The 20,169-nt window shown below is 29.8% G+C and overlaps 2 protein-coding genes across 2 annotated transcripts; one reads left to right on the forward strand and one right to left on the reverse strand.

Moving 5' to 3' along the window:
- The first annotated feature begins 8,074 nt into the window (after positions 1–8,074).
- Positions 8,075–9,068, forward strand: LOC140978309 (uncharacterized). The gene has a single exon (XM_073443230.1). The coding sequence runs from the start codon at positions 8,204–8,206 to the stop codon at positions 8,726–8,728; it is 525 nt and encodes a 174-aa protein (XP_073299331.1). The 5' UTR covers positions 8,075–8,203; the 3' UTR covers positions 8,729–9,068.
- A 934-nt stretch (positions 9,069–10,002) lies between these two features.
- On the reverse strand, positions 10,003–11,031 carry LOC140983754 (transcription factor bHLH162-like). The gene is made up of 3 exons (XM_073450916.1): positions 10,835–11,031; positions 10,336–10,680; positions 10,003–10,218 (listed from the first exon to the last, which is right to left on the reverse strand). Exons 1-3 carry the CDS (start codon positions 10,982–10,984, stop codon positions 10,036–10,038), a joined length of 678 nt encoding a protein of 225 aa, XP_073307017.1. The 5' UTR covers positions 10,985–11,031; the 3' UTR covers positions 10,003–10,035.
- Positions 11,032–20,169: the final 9,138 nt, after the last annotated feature.

Genomic DNA, 20,169 nt, shown 5'->3' on the forward strand with positions numbered 1-20,169 from the left:
GTATAATTAGCACAATCAAATTACTAATGTCATATCTGTATTACCTCCAGAAAAATAATATATTTAATTTTTTTAATTGTTTAAATATCGTAACGAGAACATTTGAGTACCCTTATCTTGAGAAAAATTCATTGCATTTATAAAGTTTTAACGGTAAATATAACTTTATAGTATACAATTAATTTAGAAACTGAATTCATTGTATGACAAGCACTTCTTCCATTTCATTTTTTTGTGTAACCTAAAAGAGTTAATATTTTTGCTCTTTTATCTTCTCTAACTCACTGTAAAAATTTATAAAAAATATTTATATCTATAAAAATATTTTTATTTATTGTTTTTCTTGTCTATATATTTTGTTATATATGAGCATATATTTTACTTCATTGCCTTAACTGTCATATATCTTTACTATATAATTTGTGTACATTGAAGATGAATAAGTTCATTTTGTGGTGTTTTATTACCTGGACTTAGGTTGATATATTAATATGTGATATACATAGATATAAGAATTTTCAAATCCAATTTATTCACAATGATTGTTCATAACAAAGGCCAACTCAAAATAATAAAAATTAGGATTCATAATTATTTTGAATATGATATAAAAATAATACGTGGAAACTTTTTTTGACATTTTAGTTGAAAAATACAGTGATAAATGCATGTAAGTGCATTATTTAATTGTGGCAATTATAACTTTAAATATCTTATTTCTCACTCAAGGATCAAAATTTATTTATTTCTTATTTTGATTATCGACAAATCCAATATTTCATTTAAATATTTTTGTTAATAAAATTTACATGAGTTTTATTGCATATTTATCCAATTTGAAAGGGATAAATTAGAATTCAATATATAATAATATTTGAAAATTGTAGAATGCTTCTAAATTTAAAAATCATGTAACATGTAATGGATCAATTCAAAACTAAAATTTGATGCAACATGTTTCTTCTAGCTTTACAATCAAATAATATATAATCGAGTGTATGTCATTTTACCAAAAGCTATAACTGATAATAACTATGCAAGTCAGATCTTTGAATCATACAACAGCTCAAGCGTCTACCCATCGTGGACAATTATTGTACCAAACACTCTATCTCCTAATAATTGCACCAATTGCAATCATTGAAAATCAAAGTCGCGATCTTGGTTCTGATACCAATTGTAGGCTCAAGCGTTTACTGTTTTATCAAAACTTATAGATTATGGTAACAGTGCAAATCAAATATTTTAAATAGTACAATAGCTCAAACACAACATTTCAATTACTCTACCTAACATGATCAATTATTGTAAATAACCTTTTACTATATCATATAAATTTATAAGACATTTGAGTAGAATATATACTTGATATTCTATATAAGTAGTGTGTGTGTGTATACACACATAAAATGATAAATAAATTATTATTTTTAGTTTATCATCATAGTCTTTACCTCAATAAACACAATTTCGAACGTAGGATGTTAAATTTAATATTGACATTAGATAATTATAGTATTAATTCTAACATTTTTTTTATTCTTCTCAATACATTACTCTTTCTATCTTCAAATATAATAATCTATTTATTATTGTATACAAAGTATAATAATTATTTGGTTAATTGATCACATTTAAGATTAGATATTTAGAAAACATTCTAATATATTTTTAAAGACCAATAGATGATGAAAAATTAAGAAAATGTAGAACACTACGGTGCGTAAACTTTCGCTTTGTACAGTGACAAAAGATAAGGTGAGACCAAGTGAGATACTTATATATATGAGTCTCATTCAACTTAACCCATTATAATATTTTTATTAACCGACTTTGTCCTTCGTTTTTACTTCACTAACTTTGCAGTGTGACTCATTCAAGCATTAAATTTTTATGTTTTTAGTACATAGTGGCCTCCACTCTCTTACCTACCGACTTCAATCTTTAGAAGTCGGTATTCGTAGTTTATAGGTAATAGATAATTATTTAATTTTTATTTTTTGTCTTTTGATTAATTGTGTAATTTTTTATGTTCTACCTAATTCATTTTTAGAATTTTTATAATCATGATTATAAGTGTTGCACGCATACAATATAAAATTAATATATTTTAAAATGTTAATATTAAGTGTCGAATAAATGTATTAAATCATTATTTAAGAACTTTTAGAAAAACAATATACATCATAATTCAGATTTAAATATTAATATACAAATAAAGAATTGCGATGAATATCTTTTAAAATAAATGGTGTTAACCCAAAAAGATTAAATATGATTATTTTAAATGAATTTTTCTTAATTAATTAGAAAATTTTCAGCAAATGCGCTGAATTAATTAGAATGTTTTTAATATAGTATGTCGATAAATGTTTTTCCATATGATTTAGTGATTGAGTATTTATGAACATTAAAAAACAATGTGTCTTTAGTTATAGTAACGTTGTCTTATAATTTAAAATATTAAATGAAACAAATTATCAAGATAAAAAATTAATTAAGAAATTCAAGAATATGTGATTACTCAATTAGTTTAATTGACACGCTCTTTAGTTTGCTAATTTAATAGATGTTAAATCCACAATCGCTGAGTTTGACAAGAATTCTTGTAGAATTAAATACAATTATAATAAATTATTTGATTGTATATGTAATAAAATTTTGTATATTTCATATATGTTTGATTTATTTCATTTATAAGGTTGAAATTTTATAAATTATGATATAAGATTTGTTATACATATTAACATCGATAAATTCACTAAAAATTTATATATTAATTTCCGCTACCATATAATTCTGGTTCGCCCCAGAGTTTTGTGTATTCGTTTGTTTGAATTTATTATTCCTCATTTTATCAAGACCCATAATATGTCAAACATAAAAGTGAATATTAATTTAAAGAGATGATAATATTTATATATTGTAATAAACATATTTACCCCTCACAATACTGATAAAACTAACTTAAAAATAATATTTTGACGAACATATTGTCAGGAATCCAAAAATACAACTCAAATGTCAACTTTGACACTCAATTTTGAGTGACTGTCAAAATGTCTCAAAAAGCCACAACTTTTGGACAAGATAGTAACATCACAATTTTGAAATCAAATTGATATTTTCTATTTTATATCAAGAATTCATGATTGAAAATTGATAATATTATATATATATAGATATTTAATATAAACTCGTGCGAGCTCATTTAGGCTCACCTTTAATGAGTCGACAAAATTTCAACCCAACTCACTTAACTGTTTGGCGGTATAAGCCAAACCGACAGACCCAACCCAAATTGATGGCTCAATTCACAACGATCTTTTACCGTGCTTTATTTAAATAATTTATAAATATCAATAGCTAAAAAATTTTGGTTGCAAAAAAATTTAATTTAAACACATAAATTCCAGCAAACTGTCATATGAGGACATGAAAAAAAAATAATAAGATACCAAAGAAAATTCACAATTCGATAATGAGTTATTTCTAAACTTTATTTAATTTAATTTACATATAGAAAAGATAAATAAAAAATCTAATTCATCGGATTAAAAATAACATATTATAATGTGGGTATGCATAAAAAAAACCAAATATTATTTTACATAATGAAAAGATATCATTGGATAAAAATAATATATTATAATGTGAGTAGACATAAAAAATTAAATATTAATAATCACATATATTTAAAATATGAATAAGGAGAATGAAAAGACACACTTAAAATAAGTAATTAAGACTATTTGGTAGAGTTAATGATAAATGTGAACTATTGACATTGAGACGATGAAATATAATGGAATACTTGGATTTGTGAATGAAAGTGAAAAAAAATATGATGTTGTAATGAATGTTAGGATTAATATTTGATTTTACGCTTAAAAAGTATGTTTGAACTGCGAATGATAAGCGACATCAGTTATATTTTTTATTATAAAAATCTCGATATAAATCCAAATGAAATGAGATCAATTTTATAAAAAAATCCAAAATATAAGACTACAATTTTTATGTTTTGGGTTTTGACCAAATTTAATAAAAAAAAAAAAAAAAAAAAAAAAAAAAAGGGCCCAAATCACCCCAAATATGTCGTACGTATTGTCATTCTTGCATCGACACATTTTGATATAATGATCATAATTTTATGGTCCATTCTTAAAATTGAGTGAGATTAACTGCAAATCAAATTAAAGGCATTGGTCTACAATTTTTATTTTATCACATTTGTCACTTCCGAAGGGAAATAAGACTTTGGATAGAACACGACACGTCCCTATGCGACCAAAACGTGCCCTTGCGCCCAAGGCCCTGTTAACATATTTCTGACAACACCTATCGCGCCCCTGTGCTCCAGTATGTGAAAATATGTTTCCAAAACACGATGTTAGTCATTTAAATACAAGGAGGTTCTAACTTGAAGCCATTTACATCCCTCTTATACCTTAAAAATCGAGAGAAAAAGTCAAGGTGCTTCAAGTTCTTCATAAATTCCTATCAAGTCAAGCATTTTCTTTCCAAATTGAATCCAGATTCATCACCTACATAGAATTTGATTCCTAGGTATGTATTTTGTTCATAGTTTCATTGGCTAGATAAGGTAGCCGTAGAAATAGGTGTGAAATATGGTTGAACATTGGGAATTATATTATACATATTGATGGAATATTTTATGAACTTGCAGCTTAGAAACATTGTAGGAACAATTCAATCATTATTCTTCGAATTGTATTATCGCGGTTGAGGCTTATCATTGCTGCTCATATGGGTTTATAATGTACATATATGTGTTTCAGAAATTTTGAAAGAAATTTAAGGCTTATGATATATGTAAATGCGTACAGCACTCTTATTATGATTTTCGTGCTTAAAGATTGAACAAGCTCATTTGACTATGGATATCCTATATAAGAGGATGAAAATAAGCATGTTAAGTTTGAATGCATAAATATATGATCCAAATTATGTTGTTTTAGCAAGTTATATTTTCAATATGTAAGTTATATGACATAAAAAAAAATAAAGTTACTGCGGTGACTATTATGTCAAAAAGATTATCGAGTACAATGATGGTTGTGTTTTAAAGACTACGGTAGCAGAGGAGCTACAATGACTATGAACATGTATTGGTCAATAATGAATATAATCATGAACTACACTTATGTTTACTTATGAATGTCATACGATGAGAATATATATTATAGATATGCTTTAGACTACGTACATCAGGACGTTGATAAGTACAATTATTCATATGCATTTTGTTATCTTAAGTCCAACTTGTTGGATTTTAAACTCATATAGCCCATATATTACAGGTCCAGGTACTAAGAACGATTAAGACGCCGAGCCGAGCCGAGCACTAGATATTTGCAACATGTCTGGTTGCACATGAACCAGGATATGACAAGAAGTCATTGGCTGATATATACGTGTGTGTTAATAAATAATATAAACATGTTTTGAGTTTAAAGTAAAACCATGGTTTGAGTTATGTGTTATATGAATTACCTCACAACTTGAAGCACTACAACAATAAATGACTATTGCGACACTTTTTTTTTAGACATTTTTAATTAAATGTTGTTACAAATACTTACTAATGACACTTGTAAAAAATTAATAATGTGGAAAAAAAAAAACATATTAGATTAGTTATCCTGACATTTTTAATTGATGTCATTTCTTATATGAAGGGAAATAATTATTCCATTACACAACTGAGGTAAATTTTAATTTTTCCATTAAAAATCAAATTAACATCTTAAATTTAAAACATAAAATAAATAAAATTATTTAAAATATTACATTTTAATAACTATTTAATTTTTTTATCTTTTAATATTAAAAAATATTATATTCTGATTATTTATAATAAAAATGAAATCAAATTATTTTATTATTTTATATTAATTCATTTGTCTTTTAAAATAATATGTAGGAACATTATCTATTCTTCATAATTTTCTTTTCGAGGTAGTTAGCAAAATAACTTTGGTCAAATTTTTTTTTTAAATGACGTTTTCATGTTTATTTGAAAATACTCAAATATACTTAGAAATGATATTTTTTGCAAATGAATTTGACAAAGATTATCCACCCAAATATCCCTTTTCTTTTCCTATTTTTTGTTTTAATTTTTTTTTTAAAAAAATGATAGGGCCATTATGTGAGTTTCCCATTTCATTCAATCAATTTTTCATTTTTCCTAGTTGTGCGTCTTCAATTTCTATTTTTTAGCGTTTCCAACCCCCAAGATCATCAGCTTTTCCATCCAATCTTATATAACAGACTCCGTCGTCAAATCTCATCGATTCAAGACAAGAGCCTCTAGTCCACGTCAAGATGTCACGACAATCGTTGATTCGATTATAAGTGATCGTTTTCCGTCGTTCTTTACATTTTTTATAAATAATAAACTCCTTATTGTTGTATGTTTTTCATTGAAAAAAGAAATACATAAAAATAAATAAAGAGAAAACCAATTGATAGGTATAAAAAAACATTATAGATGCATATCTTACATTTTTCTATTTAGAAGTTTGGCAAAAACTTGTGTGAGACGGTCTCACGGGTCGTATTTTGTGAGACGGATCTCTTATTTCGGTCATCCATGTAAAAATATTACTTTTTATGCTAAAAGTATTACTTTTTATTGTGAATATCGGTAGGGTTGACCCGTCTCACAGATAAAGATTCGTGAGACCGTCTTGTAAGAGACTCATTCTTAGAGTTTTTATGTTTTTATTTATCTTATTACAATATTATTGAAAGTATAGAATTCATTTGATAATTATATTTTACATTAAGGTTGAGGTACGTGAGCAAAATTTTTAAAAATTCAAAGAAATATTAATCTGTTAATTTTTTATAAATTTTTTGTAGAAATTAGGATTTTCACCAGGACCGGATGCATTTAGCCCGGTCAAAACTCAATTAAGAAAGTGGGTCATGTTCTCCGTATAAGATACGTTTCCGATCCAACGGTTGATAAAACTTCAGCTTTTTCAGAAACTGGACCCCATTTGGCTTTTTATATTATTATGAATAGGTCTATTGTGAGACGGTCTCACGAATCTTTATCTGTGAGATGGGTCAAACCTATCGATATTCACAATATAAAATAATACTCTTAGCATAAAAAGTAATACTTTTTCATGGATGACCCAAATAAGAGATATGTCTAACAAAATACGAACCGTTAGATCCTCACACACAAATTTTTGTCATTATTATATACTCATTTCCTCATTTTACCATCAATCATTTATTTAAAAAAAAATTAAACTATCGAATGCATATATACTATCTATATTATATTAGTCAATTTTTTTTTTGAAATATCAATAAAAAAATATACTTTAATAAATTTGTATATTCTCTTATTACTATCATATCTATTTTTCAAAAAAATTAAATTACTAAAATATTTTCTTTAATCTTTATACAAACTTTGAATTTTTAAATCAAATAATTTTAGCATCCCTATTTTCTAACATAACAATTATTATAAAAAAATTTAAATAAAAAATAAAAAAAATTAAAACATTATAACGAGTGCGAAGGGTCGCTTGTAATAAATACCCATGTCCATTGATATACATATATTTGTATATATATATTAAAAAATTTATGTTAAATAATTTTTGTATGGAAAATCTAGATAAAGTTTATTAAAAAAACCAAAATTATAGAATAAGACGAAAAATTATTGTATTAGAACATGAGACTTATGTTTTTATGGTAGTTTTAATTAATAAAAATGGAATGATTTTTTAATTTGAGAAGGTAAATATTTTTCGATTTATCGAAAAATATACCAAAATCCAAGATTAATTGATTTCTACATAATAAGACAAAAGTCCCTCAATCTTAATATTTAGTATAGTAAGTATATATAATTATATAAACAAAACAAAGTTATTATTTAATTCGCTATAATATGATTTGAAAATAAACTAAAAATATCTGATAATTTGATCTTTAAATTACAGCTTATTTAATATTTTAATTCAAATTAATTCTTTCAGCTACAGTCTTTTCTTTTCTTTTCTTTTCTTTTCGGGGAAGAATAAATAAAAGAGGTAATATAGGGAAGAGTGTACAGCTTTCCCAATGTCTTTTCTACGGTCGTAAAATTGAAGCCTACCCATAAAAGGAAAGCAAAGCAAGGGGAAAAGAATTTCAACTTAGATCTATGGCAGAAAACATCACGGGAGAAAAATCCTCAAGTGTCCAGGATATCCCCGATTCACCAATCCTTCTGAGGCTCGTCGCCAAAAGAAGAACATGGGTTTGCCTATTTGTGTCTGTTTACTCATTGTTGCTTTACCTTTCTTGGAACCTCTTGACGTCAGTTCTTAATTGGTACGAATCTGAATCATTGTCCTCTACCTCTTCTTCGACTGGGTTGTCGGCTCTCTATGCGTCGCTTTTCCTGGGGATGGCTTTCGGGATTCTTTCGATGGTAGCGGCGCTAGCCGTGGCTGTCCCGGCAACGCTGGTGACTTGGATATCTGTGCTCGTGCTGTTGGCTTTTTTTGGGAAGCCCAGGAGGACCTTGGTGGTGGAAGGTAAGAAATTGACGGCTGAGATTGGTGGGTTTGTTCTGAGAGTGTTGATCAAGGAAGGGAATATTGTGGCTGCTGTTTGTGCGGTTCTTGGGTACTTTGCGCTCGTTAGGAAGCATAAAGAAAGCATCGGAGATAACCAATTCGATTGAAGAACAAATTCATCAATGGCCGGGATTTGATTGATCCTGTTACAAGCTTTCTGGGATGCACTTCTTGAATATATATGGACCGACATAACTCAAAATCGAACCTCCAATTTTCTCCTCTTCACGAGAACATATTTCAGGATCCATACTTTTAGTTGATGAATGGTAGTTTTTTTGGGGGCACTAGCTTTGTTCTTTTTAAGCTTTTTTCCACTTGTTTTGCAAAGAAAGAGGAGACCTTGTGGATTGCGAGGTATTTGTGGAGTAATCCGACTGTCTTTTTCTGGCTATTCGGCCTGTCGCAATGTACTACTTCTATAGTTACTGTAAAATATTTCTCGCATTTCCGGTGTTAATCTTTTGGGCATGAGTGTGGATGAGCCGACATGTTCTATATTTTAATTCATAGGAAGCATCACTCCGGTGGGTGATTCAAGTAGCTAGGTGGATACCCCTACCCCTTCTCATTTTCTTGAGGCTTCACCTAAAGTATGTATAATATAATAGGATTGTGGCGGCCAAGTGTCATGTAACAGAACAACTTCTAATCGAATATTAATAATAACGAATATAACATAAAGTTCCTACCTATTATTATTATCGAACAAAGGCAACTTGTTAGCTATTTTTCACCAAAATCAGAATCCAGTAGTTCGGCCTATGTAGCTTCTCATATATGAAACACTCTACCAATTACTATTTAATTGCTCGTAATTAGGCATATATATGTTTCCAAAACTTCACCATCTGTTTGGTTTCATCGTGGAAACAACTAGTTAATCCTCGAAACTTAACTAAAACTTAGCTCATTTTTAGTTATCTTCCATCCAAACATATTTTCAACAACCTCGTAAATCTCGCAGCATGAAATAGTCATTAATTCTACAATTTCGATGTTTTTATCATTTTCCAAAAGGATTCTGTTATTTTATGGTGCACATATCAAACATTTATGATATTGTTAGATATTTTATTTATTGTGAAATCTATGATCTCCCAGGTTAACAATATCATTCGGCCTTTACGTTGTGAGAATTTATTTGCTATTCATTCTTGGTTCTTTAGACAGTACGATCGACTCTTTGAATGCATATTTTATAAGGAAAACGAACATATACGATATGCTTAATCTTGATAATCCATAATCACTGGCCAAAGAATAGATTCTATATTGTTAAAATAAAAATTATATTTTTGTGATTACATGCTCGCAAAAGAGAAGGATCTAGCAAAGAGTTGCATACATATGGAGAGTTTCTTGTTTTTTTTTTAAAATTATTATTATTTAGAAGTCTTCACAATAACCCTAATTAAATTTCTGCTGGCGGGAATGCTTCTTGGAGACACAAGTATTCCCATAAATTGGATTCTATACCATAGTCACATACATTTAGTTGTGATTCCACCACTTCACTGCTACTACTCCCACCTATCAGTTCCTTCAGCCCTCCTGACGTTGTTGCCCCTCCATAACTCGAATTGGACTTCTGGACCTGCACATTTACAGTGAGTCAGGTACCTTAGCTTGAACTTACATAAAGCAGATTTGAATAAGAAAGACATATTTTCGCCCCCACCCCCACTAAAAACGGCTCGACTGTGATAATCACCTTGTCACGGTGAACATGAATAGTTGAGCTCCCATGCACTGAAAAGTTAGCATTTGCAACTTCCACTCCATCTCGATGAAGCAAATTATGGATGATGGCAACAAACATGGAGTAATCTGCCAGCCCACTTGCTAAAATGACATCCATATTCGGTCCCATATCTTGAACTTCAACAAGACGTGTTGAAGTTAGTTGATGATCAGTTGTGAGTCTCGACTCGGGTGTTCTAAGGTTTGCTCGACGCAATAGGGATTCCTTCTTCTGCGTCATGTTTTCAAGCTTCGACTTCATGCTTTCTATATATTTCACGGCTTCATCTATTTGATCCGGCAGTGGCAACGCTTCCTGCAATATTCATTCAATAATCACAGTCATTTAAACCTATATATCACATGTACTCCTCCATTTAGGGAATCCGCATGAGATCATATTATTGTATGTATGTATTATACATGATGAATATCATAAAGAAAATAAACCAAACAAGGAGAAATTGTACCCTGGAAGTATGATTAGTGGGAAGAAGAGAGAAGAGACGAGAGTAAAGAATCTTGAGTAGATTTCTCCTATTCTTCTCTATCACTTTCCTTTCAATTTTTGGAGCAGAACCATGAATGTAAGAACATGAGCTAACCTTAGGCTTTCCCATTAATTTCTATGATATAAATGTTATAAAAATGGGTGAAAACATTTGTGAGTTAGGAGGTATATATATACCATGTTTGGTAAAGTTGAGGAAATCATGATTAATTCGTTCGAAAATTCGTAAAAGGGAATTGTGTGACGTATTGGAATGACATCTTTTTCTCGTAAGCCGACGAGTGGGGAGGATGTTAGAACANAAGCTGCAACTTCATATCCATGCACCACCCGAAAAGATTATCTAGTCACTAGCCTATATTGTTTTCACTTTGACTATTATTATTATAATAATTATATCTTAAGATTTAATAATAATTTGTGTCTTATAAAATATTAACAATAATAAACTAATTCTTTAATTAAAATAATTTAAAATTCCACTTAAATTTTGATAGGACATATAAGTTTAATTTGATTTCAATAGTTGATTGAACCAATCTAAGTTCGATTTTTTTTAAAAAAAAATTATGCTTATTTATTTAATAAATTTAAATATGACACATATATCAAAGTTTTAAAATAAGTATTTATATTGCACGTATTTAAATTATTTAGTTTTTCATTTTCATTATTTGAATTAAAATTTTGAGCAATAACTAATTAATTCTATGAAAAAATTGTTATAAATTTTAATTATATTTTATTTAGTTGGCAAAAGAATCACGTGCTGTAAATTTAAAAATATTAAATACATAATAATATAATATATATTAAAAAATTATAATAAAATTATTTTAAAAAACATAATACCAAGCTCTTAAATTCTATAATATAAATATATTTTTTTTATTGTTGTGTAAGATTGATAAAATTTTGGTAAATTAAAATTTCGCGCAAATTTTTTTAATGTATTTTGTAGAATAAAATTGGCCAAATTTTATGTACTCCTATTAAAACTTGGGATAAACTTTAAGTTAATTTATATTTTATTTGTATATAATAAAAAATAATTTCAAAATATTAAATATTTAGTTTTAATTTGTGAAAAAATAAAATTTTTAATTGTTGGTGTAGATATGGTATTTGTTCATTTTTATCTTCTTATTTTTAATTAAGCTCATATTATTTACAAAATCTAAGTTTGGATTATTAAATTTAGTTTTTATTAAGTTTTTTGCCTCAATAAATGTAAACAAATATGAAAATACATTTAATAATTAATATTTGTGATCATGTATAAAATGTTTCTGATTAATAATATATCATAAGGAAAGTTTTATATATACATTAGCTAGTCCATTTCCTTTAGATGTAAATAGAGGTGGTATATCGTACTTTGCCATATCAAAAAATGCATATCGTATCGAAAATTACAGTATTAAAAATATTTACACCGCTATCGTAACGAAAATTTCGATATGTGTATAAATAACATATATACATGTTATATCGAAATATTGCGGTATACTGAGATTTTGGTATTTGGCATATACCGAAAAATTTCAAATTCTATAACTTTATCATATCCAAAATTTCGGTATCGATATCATATCTTATCGAAAATTTGGATAAATTCGATATTTTTTAAGACAAAAACTTGTGTGAGACGGTCTCACGGATCATATTTTGTGAGACAGATCTCTTATTTGGGTCATCCATGAAAAATTATAACCTTTTATGCTAAGAGTATTACTTTTTATTGTGAATATCGATAGAATTAACCCGTCTGAGATAAAGATCCGTGAGCGGTGAGACCGTCTCACAAAAAAACCTATTCATTTTTTAATATGAAAACCTCAATATATCAAAAACTTAGTATTATTTCCTATGCTAACAGATAATGTTGATAACTCTACAAATTTGATATTTTTAAATGCTTTTTCAGATCTGTCGCTGAAAGTAAACAGCACTAAAAAAAATTGAGCACTTTTAAAAATACATTTAGATCGATGCTGCTACGTAAGTTGTACCTTAGTGCCGTCAAATGGCAGAAGAGTACACAATTTGCATCTCTCTGTCTCTCCACTTAATTCCATCACACTTAATTTTTATCTTTAATAATTCAAAAAACGAGTAAGGGACACGCTGTTTTTCAAAATGTGACTCGGCGATCTGTTCCGCAGTTTTTTGTTATTACGTTCTCAGAAATTTCCTGCTCTTGTTTAATTTATTTTCGCTAATTAATTGGTGGTACTATATATTATACTTGTCGGAAATTCATGCAAATTAAATTCAATTATATAAATGAAGTATATTGGAATAATATTTTAATCTAAAACGGTATTTCTATGTATGTTCTTGATAATTTTTTTTGTTTTTTTTTAAAAATTTAGAAATCGAGTCAAGTCGAGCCAATTGTACGTCAACTGGTTCAATACTAAATCCACCTGCAATAGAAGAAGATACATTCCAGCTTTTATCGAAATGTTAAACAGCTCCCCGAGGGCCGACCGAGGAGAGCGTACGGCATGCTCTCACGCACAGATTGGTGACCAGAAATAAACGATCCATATATCAATGAAATGCCAGCCAAAAACAACGCGACATGTTTAATGAAATTAACGAAATTTTTATTAAAGTGAGTGGAAATGGACATGTTCCTTTTCTTTTTTCCCCTAAACATTTAGAAGATTATAGGAGTAAATTTGAATCGAACTTAATTGAATTGAATGGTCGTCCATAAAGTGTAAGAACCACTGTGCAAATTTCGGCTCCACGACTTGATATCAACGACTTCTGAGAGTCTTATCTCTGATTAATGGTGATATCAGAACCAATGAATACTCCCAGTCAAGGGATTTAGAAATCTTGACCGCCAATGGGGAATCGACAAGTGCACCATGTTAACGTATTCTGCGAAATTTCCCCCACCAGAGGCAACGAAAGGAGCAAGAATTTGGTTTCTTGTGCTATGTTATTTCCATTTCATGTATTGTTTTGAGTGGGGACGGCCAAAACTGGACGGTGCAAGCACTTTGGAATTTTTTATTTTATTTTTTAACCCTACGAAGTGACAATTATTGATAAAAAAAATAGGACAGGAAATTATCAAAAGTTCAATCTTTTAAAGACTTGACTCATTTACAAGGTTGAGATTAATGAGAATCCGAAGACTTTTTTAAAGCCGAATTCATTCCATCATTTTGCCACAGTATGTGGATATACATATGAATTCCTTTTTAGTACTGCTGTATCATGATTATTTAATTTTTTTATAATATCTTTTTTTGGGATAAGTGTGGAGGCATGTTATTATTTCTATTTGAAATAGAATTTTTTAAGATAATATTAAGTTAGTATTGATAAATGAAGTCTCTGGATTATAAAAAATAGAGAAAAAACGGAGTCGTCAGGACAGTGCGGAATAACACATGGCTCCGCCCATGTTTGGGAGAATCTTGCTGGCTTGATATACAAGAACTTGGCGTAGACTTGTCTCTTGGTATGAAAAAAAAATCGTTTACGACATTTTTTGTAACATTTCTGATTAATGAATCGGTGGTACACAAAAATGTTATATCGACGTTTTGAATTGAACCGATTAGGAATAACAAACGGAATCTAGTTGATTCAATGGATTCAATAATCTTATTAACTCGAGGGATAGAAATGATAATTATAAAGTGACTGAATATATAGTTGAAGAAATTACTGGAATTACAAAATCAAATAGCAAAAGGAACCAATTCAAATGCCAAGGACAAAAAGGCTTTTCTACGAATATGGGAATTACCAAAATGGTTGGTGGATGTAGTACTAGGTAGGCAAAAACTAGATATTTCTGCTAAAAACCAGATTGAATGTGAAATTGCGGAGAGATGATGGTGTCCGTTGCGTGCTTTCTTGTTTGATATTTCCATTGCTTGCGTCGATGCTTGTACGCTTGGCTTTATATATTCTTCCCACTTGACCTGGTCTCATTCCTTAATATTTATTGAGCTGTACTTTGGTCGGAAAATAAATTGTGTCACGCCCTGATACCAGGGTTAGTCGACACTGACATTGTCTCACAATCACATAATTGCAAAAACAACAAGCATCGTAGTAAATCGCTATAACCAGTCCTTTTCATAACAAGTAATCGTCTTTATATTGCGATGGAAATAAAATGCGGAAGCGAATTACATGATAATAAAATTAAAAGACAGAATAATTCGACCGGTCTCAAATTAGATTGGTNATTTTGTGAGACAGATCTCTTATTTGGGTCATCCATGAAAAATTATAACCTTTTATGCTAAGAGTATTACTTTTTATTGTGAATATCGATAGAATTAACCCGTCTGAGATAAAGATCCGTGAGCGGTGAGACCGTCTCACAAAAAAACCTATTCATTTTTTAATATGAAAACCTCAATATATCAAAAACTTAGTATTATTTCCTATGCTAACAGATAATGTTGATAACTCTACAAATTTGATATTTTTAAATGCTTTTTCAGATCTGTCGCTGAAAGTAAACAGCACTAAAAAAAATTGAGCACTTTTAAAAATACATTTAGATCGATGCTGCTACGTAAGTTGTACCTTAGTGCCGTCAAATGGCAGAAGAGTACACAATTTGCATCTCTCTGTCTCTCCACTTAATTCCATCACACTTAATTTTTATCTTTAATAATTCAAAAAACGAGTAAGGGACACGCTGTTTTTCAAAATGTGACTCGGCGATCTGTTCCGCAGTTTTTTGTTATTACGTTCTCAGAAATTTCCTGCTCTTGTTTAATTTATTTTCGCTAATTAATTGGTGGTACTATATATTATACTTGTCGGAAATTCATGCAAATTAAATTCAATTATATAAATGAAGTATATTGGAATAATATTTTAATCTAAAACGGTATTTCTATGTATGTTCTTGATAATTTTTTTTGTTTTTTTTTAAAAATTTAGAAATCGAGTCAAGTCGAGCCAATTGTACGTCAACTGGTTCAATACTAAATCCACCTGCAATAGAAGAAGATACATTCCAGCTTTTATCGAAATGTTAAACAGCTCCCCGAGGGCCGACCGAGGAGAGCGTACGGCATGCTCTCACGCACAGATTGGTGACCAGAAATAAACGATCCATATATCAATGAAATGCCAGCCAAAAACAACGCGACATGTTTAATGAAATTAACGAAATTTTTATTAAAGTGAGTGGAAATGGACATGTTCCTTTTCTTTTTTCCCCTAAACATTTAGAAGATTATAGGAGTAAATTTGAATCGAACTTAATTGAATTGAATGGTCGTCCATAAAGTGTAAGAACCACTGTGCAAATTTCGGCTCCACGACTTGATATCAACGACTTCTGAGAGTCTTATCTCTGATTAATGGTGATATCAGAACCAATGAATACTCCCAGTCAAGGGATTTAGAAATCTTGACCGCCAATGGGGAATCGACAAGTGCACCATGTTAACGTATTCTGCGAAATTTCCCCCACCAGAGGCAACGAAAGGAGCAAGAATTTGGTTTCTTGTGCTATGTTATTTCCATTTCATGTATTGTTTTGAGTGGGGACGGCCAAAACTGGACGGTGCAAGCACTTTGGAATTTTTTATTTTATTTTTTAACCCTACGAAGTGACAATTATTGATAAAAAAAATAGGACAGGAAATTATCAAAAGTTCAATCTTTTAAAGACTTGACTCATTTACAAGGTTGAGATTAATGAGAATCCGAAGACTTTTTTAAAGCCGAATTCATTCCATCATTTTGCCACAGTATGTGGATATACATATGAATTCCTTTTTAGTACTGCTGTATCATGATTATTTAATTTTTTTATAATATCTTTTTTTGGGATAAGTGTGGAGGCATGTTATTATTTCTATTTGAAATAGAATTTTTTAAGATAATATTAAGTTAGTATTGATAAATGAAGTCTCTGGATTATAAAAAATAGAGAAAAAACGGAGTCGTCAGGACAGTGCGGAATAACACATGGCTCCGCCCATGTTTGGGAGAATCTTGCTGGCTTGATATACAAGAACTTGGCGTAGACTTGTCTCTTGGTATGAAAAAAAAATCGTTTACGACATTTTTTGTAACATTTCTGATTAATGAATCGGTGGTACACAAAAATGTTATATCGACGTTTTGAATTGAACCGATTAGGAATAACAAACGGAATCTAGTTGATTCAATGGATTCAATAATCTTATTAACTCGAGGGATAGAAATGATAATTATAAAGTGACTGAATATATAGTTGAAGAAATTACTGGAATTACAAAATCAAATAGCAAAAGGAACCAATTCAAATGCCAAGGACAAAAAGGCTTTTCTACGAATATGGGAATTACCAAAATGGTTGGTGGATGTAGTACTAGGTAGGCAAAAACTAGATATTTCTGCTAAAAACCAGATTGAATGTGAAATTGCGGAGAGATGATGGTGTCCGTTGCGTGCTTTCTTGTTTGATATTTCCATTGCTTGCGTCGATGCTTGTACGCTTGGCTTTATATATTCTTCCCACTTGACCTGGTCTCATTCCTTAATATTTATTGAGCTGTACTTTGGTCGGAAAATAAATTGTGTCACGCCCTGATACCAGGGTTAGTCGACACTGACATTGTCTCACAATCACATAATTGCAAAAACAACAAGCATCGTAGTAAATCGCTATAACCAGTCCTTTTCATAACAAGTAATCGTCTTTATATTGCGATGGAAATAAAATGCGGAAGCGAATTACATGATAATAAAATTAAAAGACAGAATAATTCGACCGGTCTCAAATTAGATTGGTTTCATCACCATCCCCAAAAGTAATCTTGCTCTTCATCCTCGATTTGTTCCTCGTGCTTATCTGGGTGGGAATGTAAGAGATGAGTATTTTGGGAAATACTCAGTAAATGAGGGCCGCTCGTGCATAACAAATATCGAGGATATACATACGAATAAATTATCGTAATTTCAATATTAAGCATGTTGAATCAAATACTAACACAAATACTATAGCACTGAAAATCATCTCATTTTCTATGGTTTTACTGATCAGTCCCCTATATGTTACTCCTTTAAGGGGCGAGGCCAAAGGAACGGTTATTATAACTCACCGCATCAGGGCTTAAACAAAGCATGTCAAAGTTCGGAATTTTCTTTACCATTTCTAAATCAAATCATTACCGTGCATTTCAAATAATTCAAACATGATTTCAAATATTATAACTGATATCGAACAACGATCTTGACCGAAATAGGCTGCTGTCACCTTAAAAAATGGACAGAATCGTGGTCTGGAAAATGGGCAGCAATTTGTTTCGAACCGTTGCGAAATTCTCGGGATTTTGGATAGCTTGTTTGATCAAGCTCCTCGACTATTTTCGAACCAACTTCTGGCAGCAACTGAGCTCGAAAGAATGAGCAAGAACTCGGTTGATGCAGGGGCATTAACAATGACAGCAACTGGACTTCGAAACCCTACTACAATGCTTCGAATTTGGCGGGGAAATTGGATCAAGAAATCTGTTTTCTAGTGGCTATACTTTCGAATTCCTGTAGCTACGGGGAGGGAGTTTGCAATATGTGAGGTGGGATTACTGCCATTTCGATTCTTCTTATATAAAGGCTTGAATGATCAGCTACAAATGTAAGCTTTTATCACTCCATTAATATTGCTAATTGCTTAGTCAAAGGGGTGATTACAACTCCTCTCTCCCAAGTTGAACGTGGCCTCTTCTTGATTCGAGATACACGTATGAGATTCATGATGTAATGGAAAGTGATTTTGGTTTTCTTAAGTTGCAAGATGATTGGTTGCATGGATCTACTCCAAGATTGGTGCACTTAATTTCCTCCTTCCATATTGTTGCACGGCCTTCACAAATTGAATCACAATTTATTATTTTATCCTAGGATTGTTTTGCTTATTAATTTTTTAATCATTAATTCCATAAAATTAACTTGGGATTTTAAGGTTTCAGATTGTTACTCTTGAGTTATTATTACATTGGTATGAGAGAAAAAGGATGAGATATCGTACCCGATAACTAACTGATCACATACATCGAATGTGTTACGACTTATTATTTGAAAATTCAAATGACTAACGGGTTTAAGGATTTGTGTTTGAATTAAAAAAAAATATGAATCGCTGTAAAAGAAATGCAAGCTGCTCAACATTTTGAAAGCACTTGTTTTTTAGAAAAGCAATGGGCTGTTTCTATTTATTTTTTTGCTGACTAAAATATAATTTTTTTTTATTCTTCAGATTTTATTATGTTTCATCTTTTTTAATCGAACATATCTACTATGAGACTGTTTCACGAGTTTATATTAATGAGATGGGTCGATTGAGTAACTAATTTTGATGTTTTAGTGAATTTTTTAAAATAAAAACATGATCTCTCTAAAATTATCAAAGTATTTTATTTTCATTTAACAATATTATAAAATCTATTTTAGTAAATTTGTGTATTCCTTTACCATTATCATATCTATTTTTAAAAAAATTTGGAAACTACTAGAATATTTATCAACACTTTTGAATTTTAGTTAATTATATAATTTCTAATATAAAAAATTATTATATTTAGATTAAAATTATCAATGGTGTAAGATTTGAAGTAAATGAGTTGGAGATATATGTTGTATTTGGTGCAAAAATCAAACTATTTTAATATAAAATTTGCACCAAAACAGTGAACAAGTGTTGTCGTGTGTTATTTTCACTTTTAACTTGTATTTGGATTATTGTGCACATGAGTAATAACAATAAAAATGAAGAACATTGAGATTTTAACCGTATCTCGATTTAAATATATACATCTACGACCACACCCAAATTTCAAGTAAATCCACTAAATTTCAAATGTTACAATCATATAAGCATTTAGACAATATAAAATAATTAATCTTTTATTATATGACACCTTAATGATAATCACGTTCAATGAACTTCAATTAGAGAGAGAATTCACGAACCTTTGAATGGATATGCACCACAAACGATTGAAAATCAAAATTACAACTTTACGTTTTGATCAAAACACACACAACTGTATATTCAATTAAGAGTCGGTCTCTTGTGAGACGGTCTCACGAATTTTTATCTGTGAGACGGGTTAACTCTACCGATATTCACAATAAAAAGTAATACTCTTAGCATAAAAAGTAATACTTTTTTATGGACGATACAAATAATAGATCCGTCTCACAAAATACGACCCGTGAGACCGTCTCACATAAGTTTTTGCCAACATTAATGACTATAAATATGTATTGGTCAATAATGAATACTAAAGGTAACAAGTAGTTTCTTGT

The sequence above is a fragment of the Primulina huaijiensis genome, chromosome 1 (assembly GCF_012295235.1).
Source record: "Primulina huaijiensis isolate GDHJ02 chromosome 1, ASM1229523v2, whole genome shotgun sequence".
In the NCBI taxonomy this organism is placed as follows: Eukaryota; Viridiplantae; Streptophyta; class Magnoliopsida; order Lamiales; family Gesneriaceae; genus Primulina; species Primulina huaijiensis.

What these genes read in the sequence shown, in the direction of transcription:
- LOC140978309 (XM_073443230.1), top strand. Translation starts at nt 8,204, where the DNA reads ATGGCAGAAAACATCACGGGAGAAAAATCCTCAAGTGTCCAGGATATC.
- LOC140983754 (XM_073450916.1), bottom strand. Translation starts at nt 10,984, where the DNA reads ATGGGAAAGCCTAAGGTTAGCTCATGTTCTTACATTCATGGTTCTGCT. An exon ending in CCACTAATCATACTTCCAGG is followed by an intron (nt 10,681 to 10,834) that starts GTACAATTTCTC and finishes TGAATATTGCAG; the next exon opens with GAAGCGTTGCCACTGCCGGA. An exon ending in TTCATGTTCACCGTGACAAG is followed by an intron (nt 10,219 to 10,335) that starts GTGATTATCACA and finishes GTAAATGTGCAG; the next exon opens with GTCCAGAAGTCCAATTCGAG.